This window comes from Balaenoptera musculus, chromosome 20 (assembly GCF_009873245.2).
Source record: "Balaenoptera musculus isolate JJ_BM4_2016_0621 chromosome 20, mBalMus1.pri.v3, whole genome shotgun sequence".
Taxonomy (NCBI): Eukaryota; Metazoa; Chordata; class Mammalia; order Artiodactyla; family Balaenopteridae; genus Balaenoptera; species Balaenoptera musculus.
The window spans coordinates 32,261,807-32,287,459 of NC_045804.1; the positions used below are offsets into that span (position 1 = coordinate 32,261,807).

General features: G+C 39.0%; 1 protein-coding gene across 1 annotated transcript in view; it reads left to right on the forward strand.

The window, feature by feature from the left end:
* The first annotated feature begins 422 nt into the window (after positions 1-422).
* Positions 423-25,653, forward strand: part of ANKFN1 (ankyrin repeat and fibronectin type III domain containing 1) — a 155,668-nt gene continuing 130,437 nt past the window's right edge. Inside the window, exons 1-3 of the mRNA XM_036837242.1 lie at positions 423-477; positions 16,393-16,594; positions 19,365-19,575. Coding sequence (XP_036693137.1) covers positions 16,409-16,594; positions 19,365-19,575 — 397 coding nt within the window. The 5' untranslated portion in view covers positions 423-477; positions 16,393-16,408. The remainder of the gene's footprint in view (positions 478-16,392; positions 16,595-19,364; positions 19,576-25,653) is intronic.

The following is a 25,653-nucleotide window of genomic DNA, read 5'->3' on the forward strand; positions in this document are numbered from 1 at the left end:
CTTTGCTCATCCTTGAGTAACAATCCATTTCGATTCAGTCTTGTTTGCCATGTAGCTGGTTGTCCAGGCCAGCCTTTCCTGATGGACCTCACAGTTACAATAGGCTAAAGACGCAAGGAAGTCATGGCATCAATTTACTACATGCGCAAGGGCTTGAGAAATCAAGCCTTCCCGGGGCTGCAGTCCTGAGAGTACACCTAGGTTCTGAGCCAGGCTGTTTCCTTCCCCTATTCTCTCTCCGTGCATCATTTGCTCTTTTGTTTTGCATTAAGAGTAGCTTAGTGATCATGGACTTCAGCTCTCACCTGTAGTGATCCTCCTCGCATTTTATTCTTTACACAGAATAGGAAGGAGGTTTGCTTGCTTTGCGCAGAGGCTGAGCCAAAGGAGAAAGCAAAGCCAATGTGATTTATTGAATGAAAGCACTGGACAATTACCAACAACTTGTTCCTCTGCTGCCTCAGACAACCTAAACTGGTAAGTCCAATTTATTGTTGTCTTTCTTCATGTGAATGTGGGGCTTTCTTAGTTACCGATTATTTTTCAAATGTGTATGTGTTGCTGTGGTTTAAATGATTTTAAAAATCTGCATCTTCCAAAGTTAGCTGCAGGCAGTCCATGAAGAATGCACACAAGACATACTGAGTGGCTCTGCAGTAGCACATACACGTTTATGTGGATAGGTAAGGATGGGGGTAGAGAAGCCCCATTTCTGATAATTGGTCATTTTGTTTGCAGCAAACTTAAGGACGTTTTGTGCTTGCATAACTGATTAGCATTAGCTATGAAAAATACATTATTCTTTTGCTGTGTAAGATCATTTTCCACTCGGGTTCCTGAGTACCTACAAAATACTTGTTGGATCAGGTAAAGATGGACCCCATCACGCTGATAATCCTGAATACAAATGCAGGCATATTGCAGTCTTTAATCCAGTTTGCAGGGTGGACATCCAGAAAGGAATGCCAGCATTCTGTCCATCCTGGGTGGGCATGCTCATAAATAACATCATGATTGTGATGTTGAGGATACCTGCCAAGGGGACACAATGGACATGCATGCAAACCCTTGCTTGATCCACTGCCACTTTTACCCCCATGTTTCTTAAGTCCTTTACTCCATGACGATATATGGTTGGGAGGATGCCCTAGGTTTGAAAGTGGGATATTTTGAGTCCCCTGTTACCCATGCTGGTTGTTGGCCCAGCCAAGGCTGCTGGAAATACCACTGATAATCAAGGCTAAGTTTGCTTCTATGCTGGGTCCCCCAAATCCCTGCACTCTCATTTAATTTTCTCATTTCCTAAATAAGATGCAAGCCAGTTTCTGCAGAGGGGGAAAGTGAATGGAGAAAGCTGATGCTTTTCCTACCACCACCGCGTCGCCTTAGCCTTTTGTTTGCCTGGTTACTGCAAGACTTTATGGCAGCGTCAATCCATCTCTGGTGGGCTCCGAGTCCACATACATGTCATATAGAATTTAATGTCTTTGGTGCACTCTATCTGCAGTATAGCATTGGCTATTCAGATGAAGTTGTGGCCTTGGGTGCTGACAAGGATGGATGACGTTGGAACAGTGAGCAGCATGCTTCTTTAAATAAAAGCCAAAGTTAAGAAATCTGAGAGATGGGTGGCGTTTTGCCTGGTAGAAAGTATCCCCAGGCCACTCAGTCACAAGGGCAGGGTCATTCTCCCACATGATTTGGCTGTTTCACAAATGATGGCATCCTAAGAGAAAGGAGACAGCATTGCTTAGTGGTGAGAGACGTCAGGAAAGCAAGTCCCTTTTGCTGGTTCTGAGACTAAGTGTGTGTCTTTGAGAAATTCACTTACTCTCCCTGAATCTCCATTCCTTCCATTCCTGATTGTTTCAAAGAAGATATGCTAAGCTCGATTAATGTATCCATGAGATACTACTTAAATCTTTCTTGTTAAAGGATGTAATAGGTAATTAAGATCATTGTTCATACACTTTAATCCAGAGATCATGCATCAGAAACCCACAAATGAGATTTTATATGGGGATGAGGAGATGCCTGCCCCTTCCCCCATCTAATGGATATGGAGTAGTCTGAAGGAAGCACAATTACCCTTAGGGAATTAGAAGGGGAGAATAGAAATGAAAAATGTCATTTTTAAAAAACTTAAAATTCAAATAAATAGGTCACGTAAATAATTTTTTTCATTATTGGTCAATAATAACTGATTTTCTATACCTAGGATGACAAGATACTGAAGGTCTTAAATGTTTGAAATAAACAAATGTGGAAATATTTGGGCGGAGTTAACTCAGGGATGAGAAAAACCCATGTATTGAATTTATGACAACTTTCAGATGTTCAAATTACCCCCATACCCATGTACATGGAATTAGCAGCTGTAAATGTACTGTGATTTCGTTCTAGAAGGCTCATTTACGAAAAAAATCACACACAAAAAAACTTCCATCTCTAGGATTGAGGTACCTGAAATTCTTTTATCAGGAATTCAGTTAAGTATTGCTGTCTTTTATTAAATACAGATATTTCTTAGGAGGAGTAATAAATTAAGCCACCAATACTTTATCATAAATGAATGTATTAAATGTTTTCTACCTCAGGGGAAACCCAAAGAATGCTGCATTAATATTATATTAATTATCCTGCTTTCTTTTGATTTCATACATGTCTCCAAGAACTTCCCTCATAATTATTATTTCACTCTTGATCAGAAAACTAAGTAGTCTTTAGGACAAGCCAAGTCCTTTTTGTGTGGAATGCTTGGCTTAGACAATATCATCTAGATTTCTTCTAGGCCCTTGAGAGTCACACTGTGGAAAGCTGAACTTACCGTCTTTCTCCTTTAAATCCACTCTTCTTCCTGTGTTCTTTTGTTTTGTTTTGTTTTTTAAATTATTGGTGGAACCATTATTTGGCTAGTTAGCCAAGCAAAGCTCATAGAAGTTACCTTCATATTTCCTGATTCCTTTAGCCCTTCCACCCAATCACTAACAAAGCTTGGTCCATTTTACTTTCTTCATCTTTTTAATCTGTCCAGCCCTCTCCATGCCTATTGTCACATACTGTAGTTGAAGTCACTAGCTCTCACAGGGACTTCTTCAAGACCTTCAGACTTGGTTGTCACTTGTCACTGGTCCCACCACAACCCTCTCCTTTTCAAATCACCCTCTGAATGCCTCCAGAGTAATTCTCTAAAAATGCAAATATCAGCTTTTTCTTAAAGTTCTCTAGTGATTCCCTGCTGTGAACAGGTTGAAATCTATGCTCCTTAGCATGGCATGTGAAGTCCTTGATAGCCTGGCCCTGCTACCTCTCCAGGCCCCTTTCCGAAGTTCCTGGCATGGTGGATGAAATGTACCAGTGAACGTGTCAGAGCTCAGAAAAATACCATTAGGGCTCCTGTGGACATTGACTTACCAGCAGCACCATGACAGTTCACATTTCCATGTCCTAACCTGAGCTATTCTACCTAGAATGACTTTTTCTTTCCTTCCTAAATTCCTGCTCCGGCATCACCTTCTCTAATCCATTTCCCCACACCCTGTTCTCCCATGACCACCTCCTGTTACCCATGAAGTTAATCAATTATCCCTTTTGCTACTTCTTTGCCTTAGGCATTTGAGAGCAGTGTCTAGAGGTTAATTTATCAGATACAGACCCATATTACCTGGGCTTGAATCCCAGATCTGCGCCTTAGAAGTGTCTCAATTTCTTACTGCATAAAGTGGGGGTGATAATAGTCCTTACTTCACAGGGCTGTTATGGAATTCTGTGAACTGATATATATAAAGGCATTATTTTAAATAGTGCCTGGCTCACAGAAGGTGCCATAGAAGTAAAAGATATTATTATTCCATAATTTCACACATCACACTATTTCATAGCCACATGCACTTGCATAACTGCCCTCCTTTTTAGCCTATGAGCCTCTTGGGGTACAGGTAGGGTAATCGGCTTGTTTCAATTTGCCTAGGATTTTCCCAGTTTTAGAACTGTAAGTCCTGTAACCAGGGAAACCCCTCAGTCCCAAGCAAACCAAGAGAGTTGGTCACCCTATGAGGACCCTATCTTATTCACCTTTGAATCACCAGGATCTATCACAGGATACATAGGTTACAGAGTAGACTATCCATAAGGGTTTATTGAACTATAGAACCAATATTAATTGCCTTTTCACTTTCTACCTCATAAATATGCTGTTAAACTTCAAAAATCAGTCTTCTTCTTGCTGTGAAGTCACAGCTGACTTTTCAAAACTTGTCACTGAATAACCGAATATATTATTTTTTTTAAAAATGCACAGGAACTAGAAAGGATGATTCCACCATGTTATATATCATCACCGTAATAGAATTGGCCACGCTTTAGCAATCGAAAACATAACTGTCACATTAACAACAGGGGAGAATGGGGGTGTCATACTTTCTTTTCTATCTAGTGACAGGCAGGTTGAAGTCTGAAGGTCCCTAGTTCACATCACAGCCTGAAGAGCAACCTTGTCCTAGTCAGAAATGTTCCCTTCACTGAATGTATCTGTCTACCCAGTTGTCAAGAATGGCTAGAGCTCCTGTTTCTAATATGCTTTGTCTTACAACCGCTCCTCATCCAAACTGGCTCAGATCATTTTTCACAGTACAAATAGAGTAAGAAAGCCCCACAACCAAGATCCTGTTAGACAGGGACTCTGGACATGCCGGAACTCATAATGAGGGCAAGATCTTGTCTTCAGAATCAAGGTCTAGGAAGAAGCTGACAGGCAGCCAGACCAAGATCCCTCAGGCAGAATAATAGCAGAGTTGCTAAGAGCATGAGCTTTGAAGTCAGAGTTCAAATGCTACCTCCTCCATTTACTGACTGTAGACTCTTGTACAAATTAATCACCTCTCTGGGCCTCAGTTTCCTTGTTTGTAAAATGAGGATGTAATAACAGTACTGACTTTCTCATAGGATTGTTATTACATTTTGCCTTAGCCTGTGAAAACAAAGCCTGAGGCAGAATCAATTGCAAATATTCTACTAAGTATTGGGAGATATAACCTCAGGGCATCAAGAGTGAAGGGAAAAGGGGAAATGAGTCAAGGAAGGAGGGAAAACAAATACAGATGGTTTGTAACTGAACTAGCCAAGGCATCATAAGAAAACACATATGGCTGTTTGTTTGCCTGTGACTGCTTCCAAGAAGCCTTCAAAACAGTCCACAGGGAAGGAATGGAGAGGAAATTATCTGCTGGCTACTTCCAGTCTCCTGTCTCTCATTGGTCCAGTTTTTTTCCATTTCCAGATAGTACTACCCAGTCCTTCAAGGTAGACATGAGTGAAGCTGAAGCCTCCCTCCATGGGTCTGGTTGGGTCAGAGCTGTTGCAGCTCTGTCACAGCAAGCATGATGGACCCACCCTTCACTTGAGACAGCGGGTGGCACTTAGAGACAGGGCGATGGCAACAGCCAAGGCTCTCTATTTGAGCAAGTGGCCAAAGCCCAGGGAACAGGTAGTTTTGAAATAAATCTGAAGAGACTCCACTCTCCACAGGTTATTCTCGCCATTTTGGACCTGGATTGTCCAGGCTACTGTCACTCTTTCCTTACAGCTTGGCTCCAGGTATATTCACAGGTCCTCCAAAAGTGTAACTGAGATCAGGCCATAATATGTCAAAGAGCAGAAGTCTTTAATTTTCATGAAGTTCAATTTATCAATTTATTTTATGGTTTGTGCTTTTTTTGCCTCCTCTAAGAAATCATTGTCTTATTCAAGTTCACAAAGATTTTCTCCTATGTTTTCTTCCAGAAGTTTTACAGTTTTAGCTTTTGCAGTTAGTTCTACGATCTACTTCATTTTAAGTTAATTTTTACATATGATATGAAGTAGGAGTTGAGGTTCTTTTTTTTTTTGGCATATGTATATCCCATTGTTCCAGCACTATTTGTTGAAAAAATTCTTTTTCTCTATTGAATTACCTTGACACTTCTGTCAAAAATCAATTGATAATATACGTGCAGGCTATTTCTGGGCTCTCTACTCTGTTTCATTCACCTATATGTCTATCCTTATGCCACTGTCTTTATCTATATAGCTATCCTTACACCAGTACCATGTCTTGATTATTGTAGCTTTGTAAGTCTTGAAATCAGGTCATGTAAGCAATTTTGTTCTTTTTCAAAGTTGTTTTGACTATTTTAGATTCTTTCCATTTTCATACAGCTTGTCAATCAATTTCTAGAAAGAAGGAAAGAAAGAAAGAAAGAAAGAAAGAAAGAAAGAAAGAAAGAAAGAAAGAAAGAAAGAAAGAAAGAAAGAAAGGAAGGAAGGAAGGAAGGAAGGAAGGAAGGAAGGAAGAAAGAAAGAGAGAAAGAGAGAGAAAGAAAGAAAGGAGGGAGGGAGGGAGGAAGGAAGAAAGAAAGGAAGGGAGGGAGGAAGGGGGAGGGAGGGAAGGAGAAAGAAAGAAAGAGAGAGAGAGAAATAGAGAGAGACAAAGAAAGAAAGAGAGAGAGAGAAAGAAAAAGAAAGAGAAAGAAAGAAAGAAAGGCTGCTAGAATTTTGTTTGAGACTGAATTGAATCTATAGCTCAGTTTGGAAGAATTGGCAACTTAACAATACTAATTCTTCTGATCTGATCATGAAGAAGGTATATTTCTATTTATTTAGGTCTTCTTTAATTCACTCATTAATGTCATGTAGTTTTATGTGTATAGGTCTTGCATATATTTTGCTGTATTTAGTTCTAAGTAGATTTTTGTAGATTTATTAGATTATTCTACAAAACTTTCATGTCACCTGCAAATGAAGACTGTCTTGTTTCTTTCTTTCCAATCTATATGCCTTTATCTTTCTTGTCTTACTTCACTGGCAAGAATGCCTAGAACACTAGAAAAGGTAGAAGTGGACATTCTTTCATTGTTTCTGATCCTAGGAGGAAGCACTTGGTCTTTAATCATTAAACATAATGTTGGCTATAGGTTTTTGCAGATTCTCTTTATCAGGTTGAAGAAGTTCCCTTATATTCCTGAAACTTTTTTTAATCATAAATGGATGTTGAATATTGTCAAATGCTGCTTTATCTGCATTTATTAAGAGGACCATATGGTTTTTTTCCCCTTTATTCTGTTAATGTAATAAATTATGGTTGAATGTTATACTAAGTTGCTTTCCTGCAATAAACCATGCTTGATCATGATGTATTATCCTTTTTGTATACTGCTGAAGTTTATATGCTAACATTTTGTTGACATTTTTTGCCTCTATGTTCATGAGAGACATCGGGCAATAGCTTTCCTTTCTTGTAATGCCTTTTTTCTGGTTTTGGTATCAGGGCTTCAAAAATGAACCCAAATTTTAAAGAGGTTTATGTAGGATTGGTATAATTTCTTTCCTAAAGGTTTGACAGACCATAACATTTAACATGACTTTTATTAAAGATTTGGGGATAAAAAAATTATTAGGATGCAAAAAAGAAAATCATAAAACTAGAAATTAGTTTTCCCATAGAGAATCTCTGCCTGGCTAACTATCTCCTAAATTCTAGTCCTGTATCCATGTTGCAGAGACCAGCACACCTTCAATCTGTGTCCCCTTCTCTTTGTAACTCAGGTCTCCTAATCCTCTCTCATGGAAGAAAAAAATATATATTTTCTTTCTTTAGAGCAAATCCCGAGTCTTATTAAAGTCTTATTATTACTAAAATAATACCTTAAAATGGATTAATAGTGGTACACCCATACAATGGAATACTATTCAGCAATAAAAAGTGAAGAACTACTAATAGACATTACAATATGGATGACTCTCAAAATAATAAAGCTGAGTTAAAGAAGCCAGGTAAAAATATAGATGGCCAACAGGCACATGAAGAGATGCTCAGCATCACTAATTATTAGAGAAATGCAAATCTAAACTACAGTAGAGTAACACCTCACACCAGTCAGAATGGCCATCATCAAAAAGTCTACAAATAATAAGTGCTGGATAGGGTGTGGAGAAAAAGGAACCCTCCTACACTGTTGGTGGGAATGTAAACTGGTACACCCACTATGGAGAACAGTATGGAGGCTCCTTAAAAAACTAAAACTAGAGTTCACATACAATCCCACTCCTGGGCATATATCCAGAGAAAACCATAATCCGAAAAGATATATGCACCCCAATGTTCACAGCAGCATTATTTACAATAGCCAAGACATGGAAGCAACCTAAATGCCCATCAAAAGATGAATGGATAAAGATGTGATTTATATATATATACACGCACACACACACACACACACACACACACAGTGGAATATTACTCAACCATAAAAAAGAGTAAAATAATGCCATTTGCAGCAACATGGATGGACCTAGACGTTATCATATTAAGTGAAGTAAGTCAGAGAAAGACAAGTATCATATGATATCACTTATGTGGAATATTAAATAATCATACAAATGAACTTATTTACAAAACAGAAATAGACTCACAGACATAGAAAACAAACTTATGCATAGTTACCAAAGGGAAAAGGAGGGGGAGGGATAAATTAGGAGTTTGGGATTAACACATACACACTACTGTACAGTAAGTCCCCTACATGCGAACCTTCAAGTTGCAAACTCAAAGATGCAAACGTGCGTTCGTATGTCCAACCACGTAAGTTAGTTCATGTGTCTGGCATACATTGTCATGTTTATGCATCCTCTACAAGTGGTTGTGCTTTTGTGTACTTTACTGTACAGTACTGTATAGAGTACAGTAGTACAGTATCTTTATTTCAAGCTAGATCTGCAAGAGAACGATTTCATTGAACTCTTTGCTGTGCAACACAAAGAGCTTACTAATGAAGACCTGATGGAGTTGGAGGTCCAGAGAAAGGACAAAGAGAGACAAGAGGAAGAAGAAATAACTGAAGAACCGAAGAGATTCACGATGCAGGAAATGGCAAGGGGATTTTCTTTATTTAAGAAGGCACTGTTAGTTTTTGAGGCACAGGACCCAAACGTAGAATGGTACACGAAGGTTGCAGCAGCTGGTCAGAATGCAATCCAGTGCTACTGTATTATCTATGATGAGAAAAAAAGAGCTACTACCCAGACATCACTGGATCGTTTTTTCAAGAGGGTAGATAGAATTGAATCCAGCAAGGAACCAGAACCTATGCCATCAACATCAGGCGTGAGTGAAACTGCAGCTTGTCCTCCATTCCCTATTGCTGATGATCCTTCAGCTCTACCACCTCCCACCTCCTCTCCCTCCTCCAGTCAGTAACGCTTCTTACCTGTTCACTCGATGCCAGCCACTGTATGCCAGCTGTTGTACTGTACTACTGTACCTTTCAAGGTACTGTACTGTAAGATTAAAAATGTTTTCTTTGTTTTTTGTTTTTGTTTTTTATGTATTATTTGTGTGAAAAGTATTATAAACCTACTACAGTACAGTACTATATAGCCGATTGTGTTAGTTGGGTACCTAGGCTAACTTTGTTGGACTTACAAACAAATTGGACTCATGAACACGCTCTTGGAATGGAACTCGTTTGTATGTAGGGGACTTACTTGTATATAAAATAGATAAACAACAAGGGCCTACTGTATAGCACAGGGAACTATATTCATTACCTTGTAATAACCTGTAACAGAAAAGAATCTGAAAAAGAATATACATATTCTTATATATAACTGAATCACTTTGCTGTGCACCTGAAACTAACACAACATTGTAAATCAACTATACTTCAATTTTAAAAAATTAAAATTAAAAAAAAGAAATGTTACCATTAAAAAAAAAATTGACCCTCGGGACACCCCTGGTGGCGCAGTGGTTAAGAATCCACCTGCCAGTGCAGGGGACACGGATTCAATCCCTGGTCCGGGAAGATCCCACATGCCGTGGAGAAACTAAGCCCCTGCACCACAACTATTGAGCCTGTGCTCTAGAGCCCACAAGCCACAACTACTGAGCTGGCGCGCCACAACTACTGAGCCCACAAGCCACAACTACTGAGCTGGCGCGCCACAACTACTGAAGCCCACGTGCCTAGAGCCAATGCTCTGCAACAAGCGAATCCACTGAAATGAGAAGCCCATGCACCGAAATGAAGGGTAGCCCCCACTTGCCCCAACTAGAGAAAGCCCGTGCACGGCAACGAAGACCCAATGCAGCCCAAAATAAATAAATTTATTTTAAAAATTGACCCTCAAAAAAAGAAGAAGAATCCAGGTTAAAAAAAAGTGAATGATGATGATTCCACTTGTATGAAATTCCATAAAATGAAACCTAATTTATAGTAGCAAAAAGCAGACCAGTAGTTGCCTGGAAACAGTGGGCCTAAAGTAAATAGATGTTCAAAAAATATTTATTGAACATCTGTTTATTTCAGGTACTCTGCTAAACAATTGTTATGTATTATCTCATTTAAAACTTTAATATCCCTTTAGACATGACTATTAAAATTGAGATGGGACCACTGTTAAGATGAGGAAATTGAAGCTAATATTTTGCTATACATCATACAGCTAATTATATCTGATAAAATTATTTGAATAATTTTCTAATAAGTAGAAAAACCAAAACCTAAAAGTAGATCAGCCTTGTATCAAAGTCCTTACTTTTGATACTGTGCTTAAAACCACTTCCTTCTGGCCTCTATCATTTTCTGGTGAAAAACCAGCTGTAAATCATTTTGAGAATTCCTTGTACATAAAGAGTTATTTCTTGCTTGTTGTTTTCAAGATTTTCTCTTTGTATTTAGCTTTTGACAGTTTAATTATGATGTATCTAGATGTGAATCTCTTTGACTTTATCCAGCTTGGTGTTCACTGAGATTCTAGGATGTGTAGGTTAATGTTTTTCATCAATTTGGGGATGTTTTTGGCCATTATTTTTTCAGTATGCTTTCTCCTCCTCCTTCTCCTTCTGGGATGCCTATTATATATATGTTGGTACATTTGATGTTGTCACACAGATCTCTTAAGACTCTGGTTCTCTTCATTTTTTTTTTCTGTTTTGCTCCTAAAACTGATTTCAATTGACCTATCTTCAAGTTTGCTGATTCTTTCTTCTGCCTGCTCAAATCTGATATTGAGTCCCTCCAGTCAATTTTTCATTTCAGTTATTGTACTTTTCAACTCCAGAATTTCTATTTGATTCTGGCTTTTTTTTTTATAAATTCTACCTTGTACTGATATTCTCTATTTGGTGAGACATCATTCCCATAATTTCCTTTATTTCTTTAGATATGAATTCCTTTAGTTCTTTGAACATATTTAAGATATTCAATTTAAAATCTTTGTCTAAATGGAATATTACTCAGCCATAAAAAGGAACAAAATTGGGTCATTTGTAGAGATATGGATGGACATAGAGACTGTCATACAGAGTGAAGTAAGTCAGAAAGAGAAAAACAAATATCATGTATTAACACATATATGAGGAATCTAGAAAAATGGTACAGATGAACTGGTTTGTAAGGCAGAAATAGAGACACATATGTAGAGAACAAACATATGGACACCAAGGGGGTAAAGGGGGGGAATGGGATGAATTGGGAGATTGGGATTGATGTATATACACTAATATGTATAAAATAGATAACTAATGAGAAACTGCTGTACAGCACAGGGAACTCTACTTCACTTAGCTGCACAGTAGAAAGTAACTGAACATTGTAAAACAACTATACCCAAAATAAATAAATACATACATACATACATAAATAGATAGATAGATATTTAAAAAAAATAAAGTCTTTGTCTAATAAGCCCAACATTTGGACTTCTTCAAGGGCAATGATAATATACTGCATTATTTCCTGTGAATGGAAAATATTTTTTTTGTTTCTTTGCATGTCTCATTTTTTTTTTTTTTCTGTTGAAAGCTAGGCATCTTAAATAATGTAATGTGGCAACTCTAGAAATCAGATTGTCCTCTAACTGAATTTGTAAAGTACAGAACTAAATCTGTAAAGTCTGTATTCTTGTCATATGTGGCCACTGAAGTCTTTGCTTGGTTAGCTTAGTGGTCAGCTAATGATTGAACACAAATTTCCTTAAAGGCCTAGAACTGATCTTGGCAAATGGGTTCTATGTATATGTTGGGGCACACCTTCAATACTCATCAGGCAGTTGACAGCTCTGCCTTAGCCTTCACATCCTGCTTGCATACAACCTCAAAGTCAGACAGCGATGAGAGCTTAGGACCTTCTCAAGTACTTTATGAGAATGCTCTCAGCTCTGGGCATGCCTGTGATCTGCCAGATCCCCAGGAATGTGTCAGAACTTTTCAAAGTCCTCTATGGACATCTAATTCCTCAACTTTTCCTTTTAAGCTTTTTGGTTATCTACTGTTTGCTACCATTCTTATCCACCACCTCAGACAGCTGTGATATTAAGCCATTGCTGATGTTTGTTTTCAACAGATGCCCCAGAGGAAAAGGTTATTTGCACTTGGTGAGCTCAGAGTCAAATAAATTAAAAAAAAAAAAAAAAAAAAAAGCCTTGTGAGTGAGTTCTTCCAGGGAACCACCAGAAGTGTCAAATAATGATGATTCTCTCAAAATGGGGTTTTAAAGATGCTCCATTACTATTCTGCACCATCCAGTGGCTGCCAGGCTACTGGTTTTTACTATGAATGTAGGCTGTTTAGTCTTCAAGGCTACCACAGAGCTGAGGAATATGGGAATGAAGCAAGTTAAAAATGCCACAAAGCTTACTATTCTTACCAAATTCAGTTACTTTTCTTGAATAAACACTTCCTGGATTGCTTCAAACCTTTGGTTAATTTCCAGGGTTCTGAAAAATTAATTCTGACAATTTTTGCTGATGTTCTCATTGCTTTTATGTAGAAGAGGATTTTCAGAGGTCCTTATTTTGCCATTCCCACTGTCATACTTTTCTTTTGTTTTTAATATTTCTGTGAAATGTTTAATTACGTGTACCACTTGTAAATGGCAATTTAAAAATCTCAGTTGGAGAGTTTTATCTTTTATTAGGAAAAGTAAACCATCTGAATGTATTGCTCACATATTCAGTCTTAACCCTACTCCTTCATTTTACATTTCTATTTATTATGTTTCCTAATTTTGTTTCTTTTTATTTTTCAAGTATTTTTAGACATCTTTATTCCTCTCTTCCCTCTAACAGTTTGAAGCTCTACTTGGTACTTCTGTTTTACCATAACTTACTGTAAACATACACACTAAAATATCTAAACATATTTTTATCAAAGTAAAAATGAAGTATAATAAATACATAAAATCAGATTCAAAACAATGTTTAAAACAAACAAAACTATTTAAATTATTACAGTGTACTTTGGTGTTTCTGGTTTGGGAAGAAGACTTGAAGTAACCTTAATAATTGCTGCTATTTACTGAGTGGCTACTATGCACCAAACAGGATGCATACCTTTTATTTTTAATTCATTTAATCTTCACAACTCTGTAATAAATCTTTTTATATATTACACAGACTCAGAGAATTTTATTAAAGTGCCCAAAGTTACACAGATTACAGATAACAATATCATGGTTCAAGCCTGGGTCTGCCAAATTCCAGAGCCAAAGCTCCTCTGCTTCTCAAATGCTTTTCCCTTTCCATGGTAAAAATTTTAAAGCACATTTAGCTGGGAGGGGTGTGCATGTTTATGAGAACAGATAATAGAAAGTTGTCTTTCTCAGTATCTCTCATCAGACAAAATTTTAAATATAGAGAAGGAAAAGAAAATATAATGATAGATGAAATCTAGAAAAACAGAAACGTGCTAAAGGATGGCCTGGAAGGAAGGGACAGCTGGGGTAGTATGAGAAGGAAGTCAAAGAGACAGAGAAAGTCAACCTATTTTGAGGGAAGGGAACAGATGGGAGATGAGCAAAGACAAAAGAGACCATGTGGGTAGGTGTCATCAGTTAGAGGGCAAGTCACTGGAATTTGATCAATCGACAAGAATTTATTTACTGGACTCCAGGGCACTGTGGGAGATACTAAAGAATGTAGAGTTATTTGGGGAACGATAATGATGTAGACAAGACAGATGGCTTAATGCTGAAGGAAAAGGCTAGAGACAGGAGGCAGAAGTAAATAAGTAAAGGCAATCCCCATGTAAGCTAGCTTGCATATCAATCTGGAATTTCTGTGGGAATGGTTAAGATATAGAGGAAGTGCTACGGCTGCTATTGAATTATAGGTAAAAGATTTGTAGGCAGAAAGAGAAAGATGCCAAATCACCTACTGCTTTTGTGTAAATTAAAAGATTATTAAAAATTAATGAAAATATACCCACATGTACATACACGCTACAGACAGTGATTTACATCCTCCTTCCAAAGTAAATATGGCCGTTTAGCTAAGAATGGGTAGGGCCTGATGAACATGACTAATATTGAATAGGTCTGACCTCCTCAGAAGGCACCAGGAAGTCTGTGTTGGAGAAAATTACAAGCAAGACTTAAAAGGTGCCTAAAGACATTCAACAATGTAATGAAGATGGATCTCCATTTGTTAAAGTGCAAGTAAGTCAAGGTTAGTTGGTGCTAGTGGACACGGAACCCAGTTCAGAAGCATGAGAGGAAATGAGCTTTCTGGGTAGACCCTTACTATATTATACGTAATAGACTCTCAAATGTGCATTCATTTACTCTGAAGTATCTGCTGAGTATCTTCTATAATAAATATGATAGCTGCCAGAAGTCTGCCTACATTCTAAGCTATTTACATTCATTATCTCATCAAATCCTCACAACCATAATATGTAGTTGTTGTTATTTTCTCTATTTTAAAAATTAGAAAAATGAGATGCAGACATGTTAAGTAACTTGCCCAAGATCCCATATTCAGTAGGTGGAAGAGGAGATTCACATCTTAATCTGTGTTATATTTCTTTTACCCTGAGACAGGCACATTTTAGGTACTGGGGATATAAAAAGTAATATTTGGCAGTCCTTGTTCTTGTGAAGCATATAGACTAGCTGGGAGACAGAAAGCCAAACAAACAGTTGTAATGTGATAAAAGTATTTACTGTAACAAGCATATACTGAGTGAATGAGTAAAGAAATACCCAAATTTGCCCGGGGGTGTCAGAAACTACTTGAGCATAGACTTTAAGGATCAACAATTGTTTCCTAGGGGATGAAGGCACAGATGGAATTTTAATACATACAGAGCAGTGCATACAAAGACCCAGAGGTAGCAAAGAGTTTGAACCACTTAGGAAGCTCTAAGGAGGTCAGAAAGACTGAAACCTAAAATGTAGAAGTACAGTATCAGATGAAGCTGGAGAGGCAAGCACTTGTAAGTAAAGCTAAAGAATATGGTTATATCCTGTAGGAGTTGGAGAATCACTGAAGTCAGTCCTGTGAAGAGTTTGGTCAATAAAAGAGATTCTACATGATATTATATCAGAGTCCATAAAGCTATAAAAATTCAAGGACTGGAGATGTCCTAAGGGTCACAGCTTAGTGGCAATGGCAGCATTACAAATGGAAGACTCCACTGGAAATTTGAGGGCAGGTGGTGGGAAGGCAGCCGCATGCTCCAGAGACCTGGGCCCAATGCACCAGAGGCTGCACCAAGGGTGGAGACACCTTGCACATAACTGCCTTAGCCAGTTATTTCATTCATACATTTGTTTATCCAATACACACATGCTAGGCAGCAATAGCTTTGGTAGCATCAATATTTCAATAGCAATACCCAACATAATGGTGGACAGCTTTTGAAATCCACAGCTAACCTCCTGGAAATTGACTTCAGGTATGACGTTGGTGAGGACCTGTTTAGAGATTTGTGGAACAGCAGTCAAATACTACTTGGAGAATGCCAGTAGTAAGTGTCCTGGAGAACACTATCTGGAGTATCTGGGGTGAGCAGGGATGAGCCTATCGGTACAAATTCCCCAAAGCTCTGGGCACTGCGATAGTCCAACAAATCTCAAACAGGCACAGTTTAACACCTTGAGAGAAGGGGGATCTGCAGGAAACAACCACACTCTCTTATACACCCAACAGAAGACAGCATCTAGAGTATAAGTTGCAAAATTCCAATTATATATAAGCCAAGAATAATTGAACAGACTCCCTGGGTTATAGAATTGAGATACTTCCTCCCAGTGGGACAGAGATCAAAAGATTTTTCGTAGAGGCTCAAGTCATATATGTTTGTATGTAAATGCATATGTTTATATAGTAAATGGATGTTGTCATTTCATTCTTGCCACCAATTAGCTATATGGCCATAAACAAGCTGCTTCCCTTCCCTGGCTTTCAGCTTTCTCATCTATAACATGAAAAAGCTGGATCTGATGATCTCTAACGTCCCTTCCAGCTATAATATTTTATTAGGATTCCAGATGGTTATTGGGGATGATAAAATTTTTTGTCAACTTATAATTATGTTGTGTAAATTATTACAACATTAGATTTTTCTCTTCTTAGGAATTGCCGTGTGAAAATGACCCAACAAATGCAGAATTTACATCTTTCTCAGTCAAAAAAAAATAGCGCCCCATCATCTCCCAGTGCTGCCAAACGCCTGTACCGGAACCTCTCTGAGAAACTGAAAGGGAGCCACTCTTCGTTTGATGAGGCCTATTTTAGAACAAGAACTGACCGGCTGAGTCTCAGAAAGACTTCGGTGGTAATAAAACTCTTTATTCTCATCTTGGTTTGATTAGTGCAGTTGTGTTTGGATTTAAGGAGGTACTACGATGATCCACGTTTACTTCAGAACCTGATGTTTGCAAGTTTATAAATGTTGAAAGTCAGGTAAGGTAGGAACTGCACATATATATGTTAGCCGAAGTTTAAGTGACTGTGAGATTTTCCCTTTCTTTTTCTTAATTTCTTTTCCTTTATTTTCCCTTAGTTTTTCTTTCTCTAATAGACCATAGAACCCACAAAATAGCAGCTTGACAAATATGGAGTTTGAGATTAAATAGGCTTTCTGAGAGATCCAGTGTTCATTCAAATCCAGTGTTTATTCAAATATTGAACGAACAATGAACAATATTTTATTTACTTATTTATAATGTATACCCCATATGCTTTCCAAAGGCATTCAAGACAGAATCCAGGCAAAAAAAAAATGCAAATGTATTATACAATGGTAAATAAGTCAATAGCGATGGTGATTGTAGGGGACAGCAAGGGAGCAAGAAAGGGAAAAAGAAAGAAAGAAGGAAGGAGAGGAGGGTGGGAGGGAGGAAGGAAGGAAAAAAACTAGAAAAAGAAAATAGTGGGGATGGAAAGAGAAATAGATATACCAAAAACCTAGGCAAATACAGTACCTAAAATTTATCATTACATTTACCTCTGAGTTCCTAGTCAGTCAAAGCAGAAGGGGAAGGACAATTGGTAAGAGCATTCCGTTAGCTAATAACTGAAAGTATGCCAAATGAATATCTTCCTGTTGCTAAGTCCTCTGGCCTCTATAAGATGTCATAGCGAATTATGTAATGGAGAATAAAAAGTAGTATTGGGGATGTTATAAACATTCTCACATAGCAGTTTCTTATACTGCCCCTCAGTAAAAGCTGAGGGCATAATATTAACATGCTCAGCAAGGGTATTTCTGCGGGGGGTAATGGCACCATTTGTTTGCGCTTAAAACAGAAATGAGCCCTAGCCTTTCCAGATAGAAGCATACTAGCATTTGCCAACAAAAGCATGGCGAAGGAAATGACTTAAGAGTGAGAGCAAGTATGGCATATGAGAAATTAGGCATACTAAGAATCACAAACAAATACACAACTGTGTTGTTTGGACAGGGCAACATTTTAACTTTGCACTCATTTGTTTTCTCATTTCAAACTCATCTTCTGGGAGGGCTTGGTTGTGGCTGAGTTACGGCCTAAGCATCAGAGGCTGTTCAGCTTAGCAGATTGTCGACAAAACACTTTTCCGTTCAGCAGACTGCCATGTAGCAAAGAGAGCTGCATATCAAACAGTTCTATCCCCTGGGTCCCCATTGTCAAAACAAGCATTTGCATAATAGCTTTGTATTTTCCTCGAATTTCATTCATGTGTTACACACTCAGCTAAGTCGACCTGTAGCCTTTGATGTGGAGAATAGATTTTTGATGAGACTAAAAATAAAACCTGCCAACCTAAATATGTGGTTACTGAAGACCTTCCACATTTTAATCAGGCAACCCCTATGCTAGCTCAGGACCATTGGTATTTCAACGTGTTTAAACACCTGGCAACTCTTGGAGAAGATACCAGATAAATGTATGAATAGTATATGTGTTGCTCTTATCCCATGAGCTACAGAAATATGTATTTGAGAGAATTCTAAAGTTTTTCTCCTCTGCTTACTATTAATCCCCTGAAAGAACTTTTCAAAGGAAAGATATTGTCTTTAGTTATTCTCTTCTATAGGCGATTTGTATCCTCTGAATATTCAACTTTTGGCCCTCTCAGGCCCCAAAGCAATTGCCACCCATCCACTGAAACCCTCCCTGGACACCACCTCTTGAGCCCCTCACCTGAGGTCTCAGAAATGCCAGGTATTCAGTGGCTGGGGCTCAGGGTTGAGAAAGTGTAGAGGTTAGTATAAAGGAGTCTAGGAGTTAGGGAGTCAGCCTGCAGGCAGTGTGGACCTACTAGAGATTTGTAAATAAGGAAGGGACATGTAGCAGTGTAAATTTTAGAAAGACTACTCTTGTATCAGTATGGAGTAGGGATGGAGGAGACTAAGACTAGCAACAGGTAGGTCATTGCCATGATCTCGAAACAGTCTGAGAAACAGTCAAAACACGGGGATGGAAAGGGAGGGGATGAGTTTGAGAAACAGAGAAAGTGTATTCCAAGCTAGTCATAATTTAAATTACCTGTGCTATGATACCTATGCCAGCGTTTTCCAAACTATGTTCAGTAGAACCTTATTCCAGGACAGTTAAAACAAATATAATGAAAAATATGTTCTGTGAAAAACTATTTGAAACAGGTCATATTTCTCACCTATTAGAGAGTCATAATTGCATGTCAAAATTACTAAAGGGCTTGAGAGGTCTTACAATAAAATAATGCAGTAACTTGGTTTAATCTAATGTTTACCAAATTCATTTGACCACATGCTACTTTCTTCATAGAACACCTTATAATGGCCTACTGAACAGTATTCCACAGAAGACTGGTTTGAGAAAAACTGATGTTTGCTCTTATCTACAGACTGCATACTATATTGTCTCAATGCATCTAAATGTACAGATCTTTTCAATGTTCATGAAAAAAGATGGAGGGAGGGTCCAATAGTGTTTACTTTGGAGACCTTGGAATAAATAGCAGTTATACCACTTGTTAAGTGGGAATGCAGTCACTGAAGCAGTCCCTAAAATTCAAAACAGCTAGGCCATGAAGACAAGCTGGTCTACGAAATTGTGCTCACCTGCTTCATTCTTCTCCAGAACTTCCAGGGCAATGAAGCCATGTTTGAAGCGGTTGAACAGCAAGACATGGATGCTGTGCAGATCCTCCTGTATCAGTACACGTCGGAAGAACTAGATCTCAACACACCTAACAGTGAGGGATTGACACCTCTGGATATTGCCATCATGACCAACAATGTGCCCATTGCTAGGATTCTTCTGAGAACAGGGGCCCAAGAAAGTCCACACTGTAAGTAAACTCAAGAATAAAACATGTACTATTAAGGCCAGACCACAGCTTTGTGCCACCGAAATAGCCATTGCTGGCCCTTAGAATGAATGGTTGACTAAGCATAGGCTCTGAAATCCTTTACATGTTTTCATGAACTTTCATGCAAACAGTGAGAGTGTTTATCAGTCTAAGCATCAAGTTATGTTCTAAATAGAATACACAGAATGTTATTGTAAAGGAACCTCAAAGGAACTTCCTCTTAAGAACTGAATGCAAGTTTTAAGATATGTGAAATACCCCAAGTGAGGCTACAGCACAGGACGTATACATAGAAAAAAGAATGAGATAGAAAAGAGAATGAGTATGTGTGCATTAATGTCTTTCTGTCCACAGTCAATATGGTGGTTCCATTCATTCATTCACTCATTCAACAAACAATGAGGAAAGGGCATGTTCTAAGTACTAGGAATGCAGTGGTGAGCAAGACAAAAATCTCTACGCTCAAAGAGCTTACATACTAGGGGAGGAGATTTCCAACAATCAAGTAAATAGATAAATTAATATATAAATTCAAATAGTGATAAATACTATGAAGAAAATAAAGTGAATGAATGGGTGGAGATTGATGGAGTGGGGACTATTTTAATAGGGTTGGGCAAGAAAAGCCTCTCAAATGCAGTGACATTTGAGCCTAGTCCTAGGCAATATCAAGGAATGAGCTATGAGAAGATATGGGGTCAAATTTTAGGCAGAGTGAATGGCAAATAGAAAGGTTCTGAGGCAGGTAGGAATGAGATTGCCATATCTGAAGAACAAGAAGGCCAGTGTGGCTAAAGCAAAATGAACAAAGGGGAGAGTGATGGCTGAGGGAGAAGTCACAGGGACCAGATCATACAGGAGCAGATTAGCCAAAGTGAGAAGTTTCACTTTGATTTTAAGTGTGATGGGGAGACAGTGAAACAGTTTAAGCAGATGAAAGACATATTCTGGGGAATTCCCTGGCAGTCCAGTGGTTAGGACTCTGTGCTGTCACTGCTGGGACCCAGGTTCAATCCTTGGTCAGGGAACTAAGATCCTGCAAGCCGCGTGGCATGGGAAGGAAGGTGGGGGGGGGGAGGGAGGGAGAGAGAGAGGGAGGAAGGAAGGAAGACATATTCTGCTTTACATTTTAAAAGATCACTACAGCCGTCTGTGGAGAATACACAGTGGTTAGGGCAACTGTGAAATTGTAAAAAACCAATTAGAAGGCTCTTCTAATGGTCCAGGAGACAGATGCCAGTTGCTTGGACTAGCACAGTAGTGACACTGATGGTGAGCAGGGGTGGAATTCTGAATGTATTTTTTAACAGCTTTATTGAGATATAATTCATATGCCATACAATTCACTCACTTATCGTGTACAATTCAATGGTTTTTAGTATATGCACAGACTTGTGCAACCATCACCACAGTCAATTTTAGACCATTTTCATCACCCCCAAAGAAACCCCATACCCTTCGGCTATCTCACCCCAACCTCCCCACTCCTCCCAGTCCTGGGCAACCACTCATCTACTTTCTGTTTCTATAGATTTGCCTCTTCTGGACATTTCATATAAACGGAATCACATCGTATGTGGTCTTTTGTGAATGGCTTCTTTCTGGATATATTTTGAAGTAGAGCTGATAGTACTTACCACAGGGAGCTGCTCTCAGGTCACAGACCCCGCCCAGGAGTGGATGGGATAAAATCATATAGCCCTTGCCCTGTGCCAGGCACTATTCTAAGCACTTTACATGTATTGACTCCTTTAATCCTCACACAACATTCTGAGGGAGGCACTCATATTCCCTTAGGTGCAAACTCTCTGACCCAATGACCACAATGGCTCTGAGCCATAGTTTTTATGTTTCCTAAAAGAAAAAAGTAAACTCATCAAATTGTTAGTTTCACTAATACTGATTCACTCACTTCCAAGTGGCGAGACCCAGAAGGCTGAAAGAGAAGCAAGTAAATATATAATTAGAGGTCACATCTCTGCTCCTAAATTTCATAAACCCCTGCCACCCAAAAACTAGGTACAGAGGCAGAACCTTGTATCATAAAACTCTTTATTTTAAAAATGCTAAACTCACCACATCCATGTCAAAAAGAATGAGGACTTGGGTTCAGTAGCATTGGGGCTCTTCAATAAGAGCTCCACCATCAAAGTGCTGTTTCTTTTTAGTGGAATTGGAGGATTTGGAGGGATGGGCAAATAAGGATGGAAGAAATCAAAAAGGTTTATTTGCTGCCTTCCAATTTATGCTGCAATAATGTCTGTCCTAAAGATGCAGTGAGAGAGCGGTGGAGAGAGAATCAAGGGGTCTGAACATAGAGAATGCAGACTGAGCCCCATTCTATAGGAACAAGGAGACCATTCATCCAGATGTTGCCTGCACTGAGCTGGATGAAACATTAGTCTTACTTACCTGAGACGCTGCAAAGAATTTCTGCGTTTTCCATGAAACCAGTAATACTCCCAATCTCCCCAATCCCCCTTGTGCATAATTAAATCTCCATAAAATAACCCACGTACTAAATATTTAGTTAAACCGAAAGCAAATTCATTCAAAAGATCCCTGGTTTTTCTCATTCCCTGTGGGATGATAACTGCATTATCATCACAAACTTGTAAAGGACAGTTGGAGAGAAACCCAGGATTTAGCTTCTAGGAAATATGACACCTAAGTCACCTTGGCCACCCAAAAAGTTAAAGAGATAGGATCATGTATAGACTCCCACATGTGTAAAAATAGCAAAGGACTATTGATTGAGAACCTATGAAATCTCCACATACATTATCTCCAGTTTTCACACTAGCCCTTCAGGATGATGTTATTAACTCCATCTTGAAGAAGAGGAATTCGTGATTCTGAGAGGTTAAGTGACTGACCAAAGGTCACACATCTAGCAAATGAATAGGGATGTCAAGGATTCAAGTCCAAGTGTGTGAGATACCATGCCTGGAATCCTGCTGTGCAAACTCACTGTCTTTCCAAATAACTAATATAGAAGGCTGTGGCCACTGGGCCCCTGTACCTTTCCCTTTGTGCCTTTGCTAAAATCCTATGGTGTATTTCTTTGTGCTATTCTATGAGCTGAGATGCCATTCCTGTTGAAAAAAGGCAGGATAGAAGAACACAGTCCATTTTCAGGGATTTTTAGTTCGCTTTATGTATCAAGTACCAGAGAAATCAAATTGCTTCTGTGCATGAGGATGAGCCAGCCCATGAGAAAAACCAGAGTCTCCCAGCTAGAACCAGATAAGCAAGCACCCACTGCAAATTGATCCCCGGAAGCTGCAGAGGCAGGATAGAAGAATGAGGTCTTAAGTTCTTACACATTGCAAAAATGCTTTTGCTTGCATCATCTCATTTGATCCTGACCACTGGCTTGTGAGATGAGTTAGTTTTCTCGTTTTGATCAACAAGGAAACTGAAATAAAGACAAATAATTCATCCAGTGCTCCAAAGCTAATAAGTGGTGGACCCATGATTTGAACCCAGATCTTCTGTATTAAATGTTTTGGTATTTGTGGGAAAGCATTAGCACACTCACTGTCACACTGTAGATGTTCAATTCCTTCCTTCCCTGACTCTCCATCTATCCTCTTCTAATGCCTGTTAAATATTTCAGGATTTCTAATAGGGTAAATTTTCTGTCTTCCCTTCCCCTGTGTGTTCCCTTCTGAAAACAGCCCAATACTCTTTTCACTATGCCAACCAAAGATCCTGACATAACTCAGAAGAAAGTCCTCTGTAATTCTCTCCCTTTCGTAACAGGAATCACAAAGACACTGATACGTTTAGGGATTTACCTCCTAAGCCACTGGTCAGGCATGTCTTCTGGGCTTTAGCCCCTGAAATCATAGAGCTATATGAAGGTGTTCTGAATAAACATGGCTTGAAATTCAACCATGCACATTTCCTTATTCATAAGGAAAGTTCCAGAAGTGGCCACCCAAATCTGCACACTGCCCCTAGTTTAAATATACACAGAACCTCAGCCTGCTCATTAGATGAATCTACTATCTTTATTCGGCAACTTTTTTCTGTTCCTCCCACCTTTAGGTAAGCAGCACAAAGTAGTATTCATTCCTTCTAGGAGAAAACATCAGCCATTGTTGAAGTAGAATCCCACCTACGTGTGCCGAGCTCAGGAAACAGGCCCAGAATCTGAAAGGACTAGCGCTAGGAAAGCTAATGTACAAAGGTACTACAGGATACCTGGGGACTATACTTTTGACTTTTTCATCCATTCAGTATCCCACTTGCCATAACTCATACTCAGTTGAACAACGGCTGAGAAAGACTTGCTCCATAACTGAAAGTCCCTCGTCATAAACCCCTCCCTTATTCTAACTCATATCCTGCCTCCACCCTCGAATCACACTTCAACAGTCTCCAGGAAGAATATACCGAATCATCAATGAGGTCCTTGCCTTTCTGAGGCTGCTATCTATTTGGCATCATTTCGGCTCTATAAATAGTAACCATAAAGAAACTAGTTCTTTTTGGATACCTACCATGTGCAAATCTGGTCACTCACATGGATGTTATCTCATCTTTTGACCCCAATACCTGGCACATATGTAGGTGCTGATAAATTTTCAGTTGAAATTTCAGTTGAATTTTAAGCCCTGCCTTACACTGCTGGGAACTGCAGGTATCGAATTTTAGCACATACACACACACACACATACACTATGTGTACAGTGCACGTGCACACATACATACGTGCACTTGCACACACAATGTATGAAGAAAACTTTGTCTTCAAGTAATTTACACTGTGGGGAACCTGTTGTTGTTGCCATTATTGTGTTTTCCAGGCACCGTTTTGAAATTTGGTTGCAGACGTAGCCTGTTTTTATTTTTACACTGATTAATAATATGGCAGAACGCTCCTCATTTTTAGTCTTTCTGCCCTTTCCTATAGCTGCATTCTCCCTTCTCTCTAGACCCTCTCCTCTCTCTCTCTGCATTCCTTTGTGAACTCCTCTCTCTCACTTTCCCTTGGATACTGCCTGTGGAACTAGGAAATGTCTCCCAGAATTAGTTATGTTCAGTTACTTCATAAAATATGATCGCAGAGTAGCTGTCATCTGAGTGTGGTGCAGACGCCAATGTTAACATTTTGGCAGACTCGTCAGGATGCACCACTATTTCTGCAGTAGTCAAGGGTCCATGTTGGTGCTGGGACTGGTTCAGGGCACGTCTAAGAGGTGTGACTGTAAACTAATGAGGCTGGCTTTATGTAAACAAACACACCAGAAAGTCTGCAGTCCATTCGAATGTTATCCTTTAAGAGGGTCCACATGGGAGACCCCACACTTGCTGCAACAGTGCCGCCATTGCTCTAAACGCTTTTGGATTTGTCCTCAGAGCCAGTTAATGAGAAAATCTGACTCACTGCTTAGAGTCACATCTGATTTTTGTTCCAAAACAGCATTGCTCAGCGTCATCACCCGCCACGCTCACCAGTCTTGGTTTCCAATGATTTAGAGAGGTTTCCTGAAATCAAATCCACCCTCAAAAGACAAAGATTTGCAACCATTAAGACTACGTAAAGAACAAGCCTTAGGTGGGTTGCTAGAATGCGTCCCCAGATATTTTTATCTGCTTCATTAAAATAGGTGTAAAAATCCTCACCCTGACTTACAAACTTGCTCCTCCTCAAACCTCATCTCATACTGCTCACCACTCACCCGTGACACACCAGTCTCCATTCCATTCCTTGAACACTCTTCACTATCTTATTAGAAGGCCTTTGGATTGCTATTCCCTATGCTTGAAATGATCCAAGTGCTTTTAATCTTGATCATTACTCGGTCTACTCCTTCTTAACATTTCACCTTAAATGTCACATCTTCAAGAGAGGCTTTCTTTGGCCACCAAATCCAAAGTCTAAAGTCACTTTCTAATCACATCACTTTATTTCAGTTTTCTGCATAGCGCTGAAATCACTGTATGATATTCTTCTCAAGTTTTTGATTTCCTTATTTTCTGTCTCCCCTGCGTTAGAATGTAAACTCCACAAGAGCAAAATTTGTCTCATTTGTCACTGTATCCCCA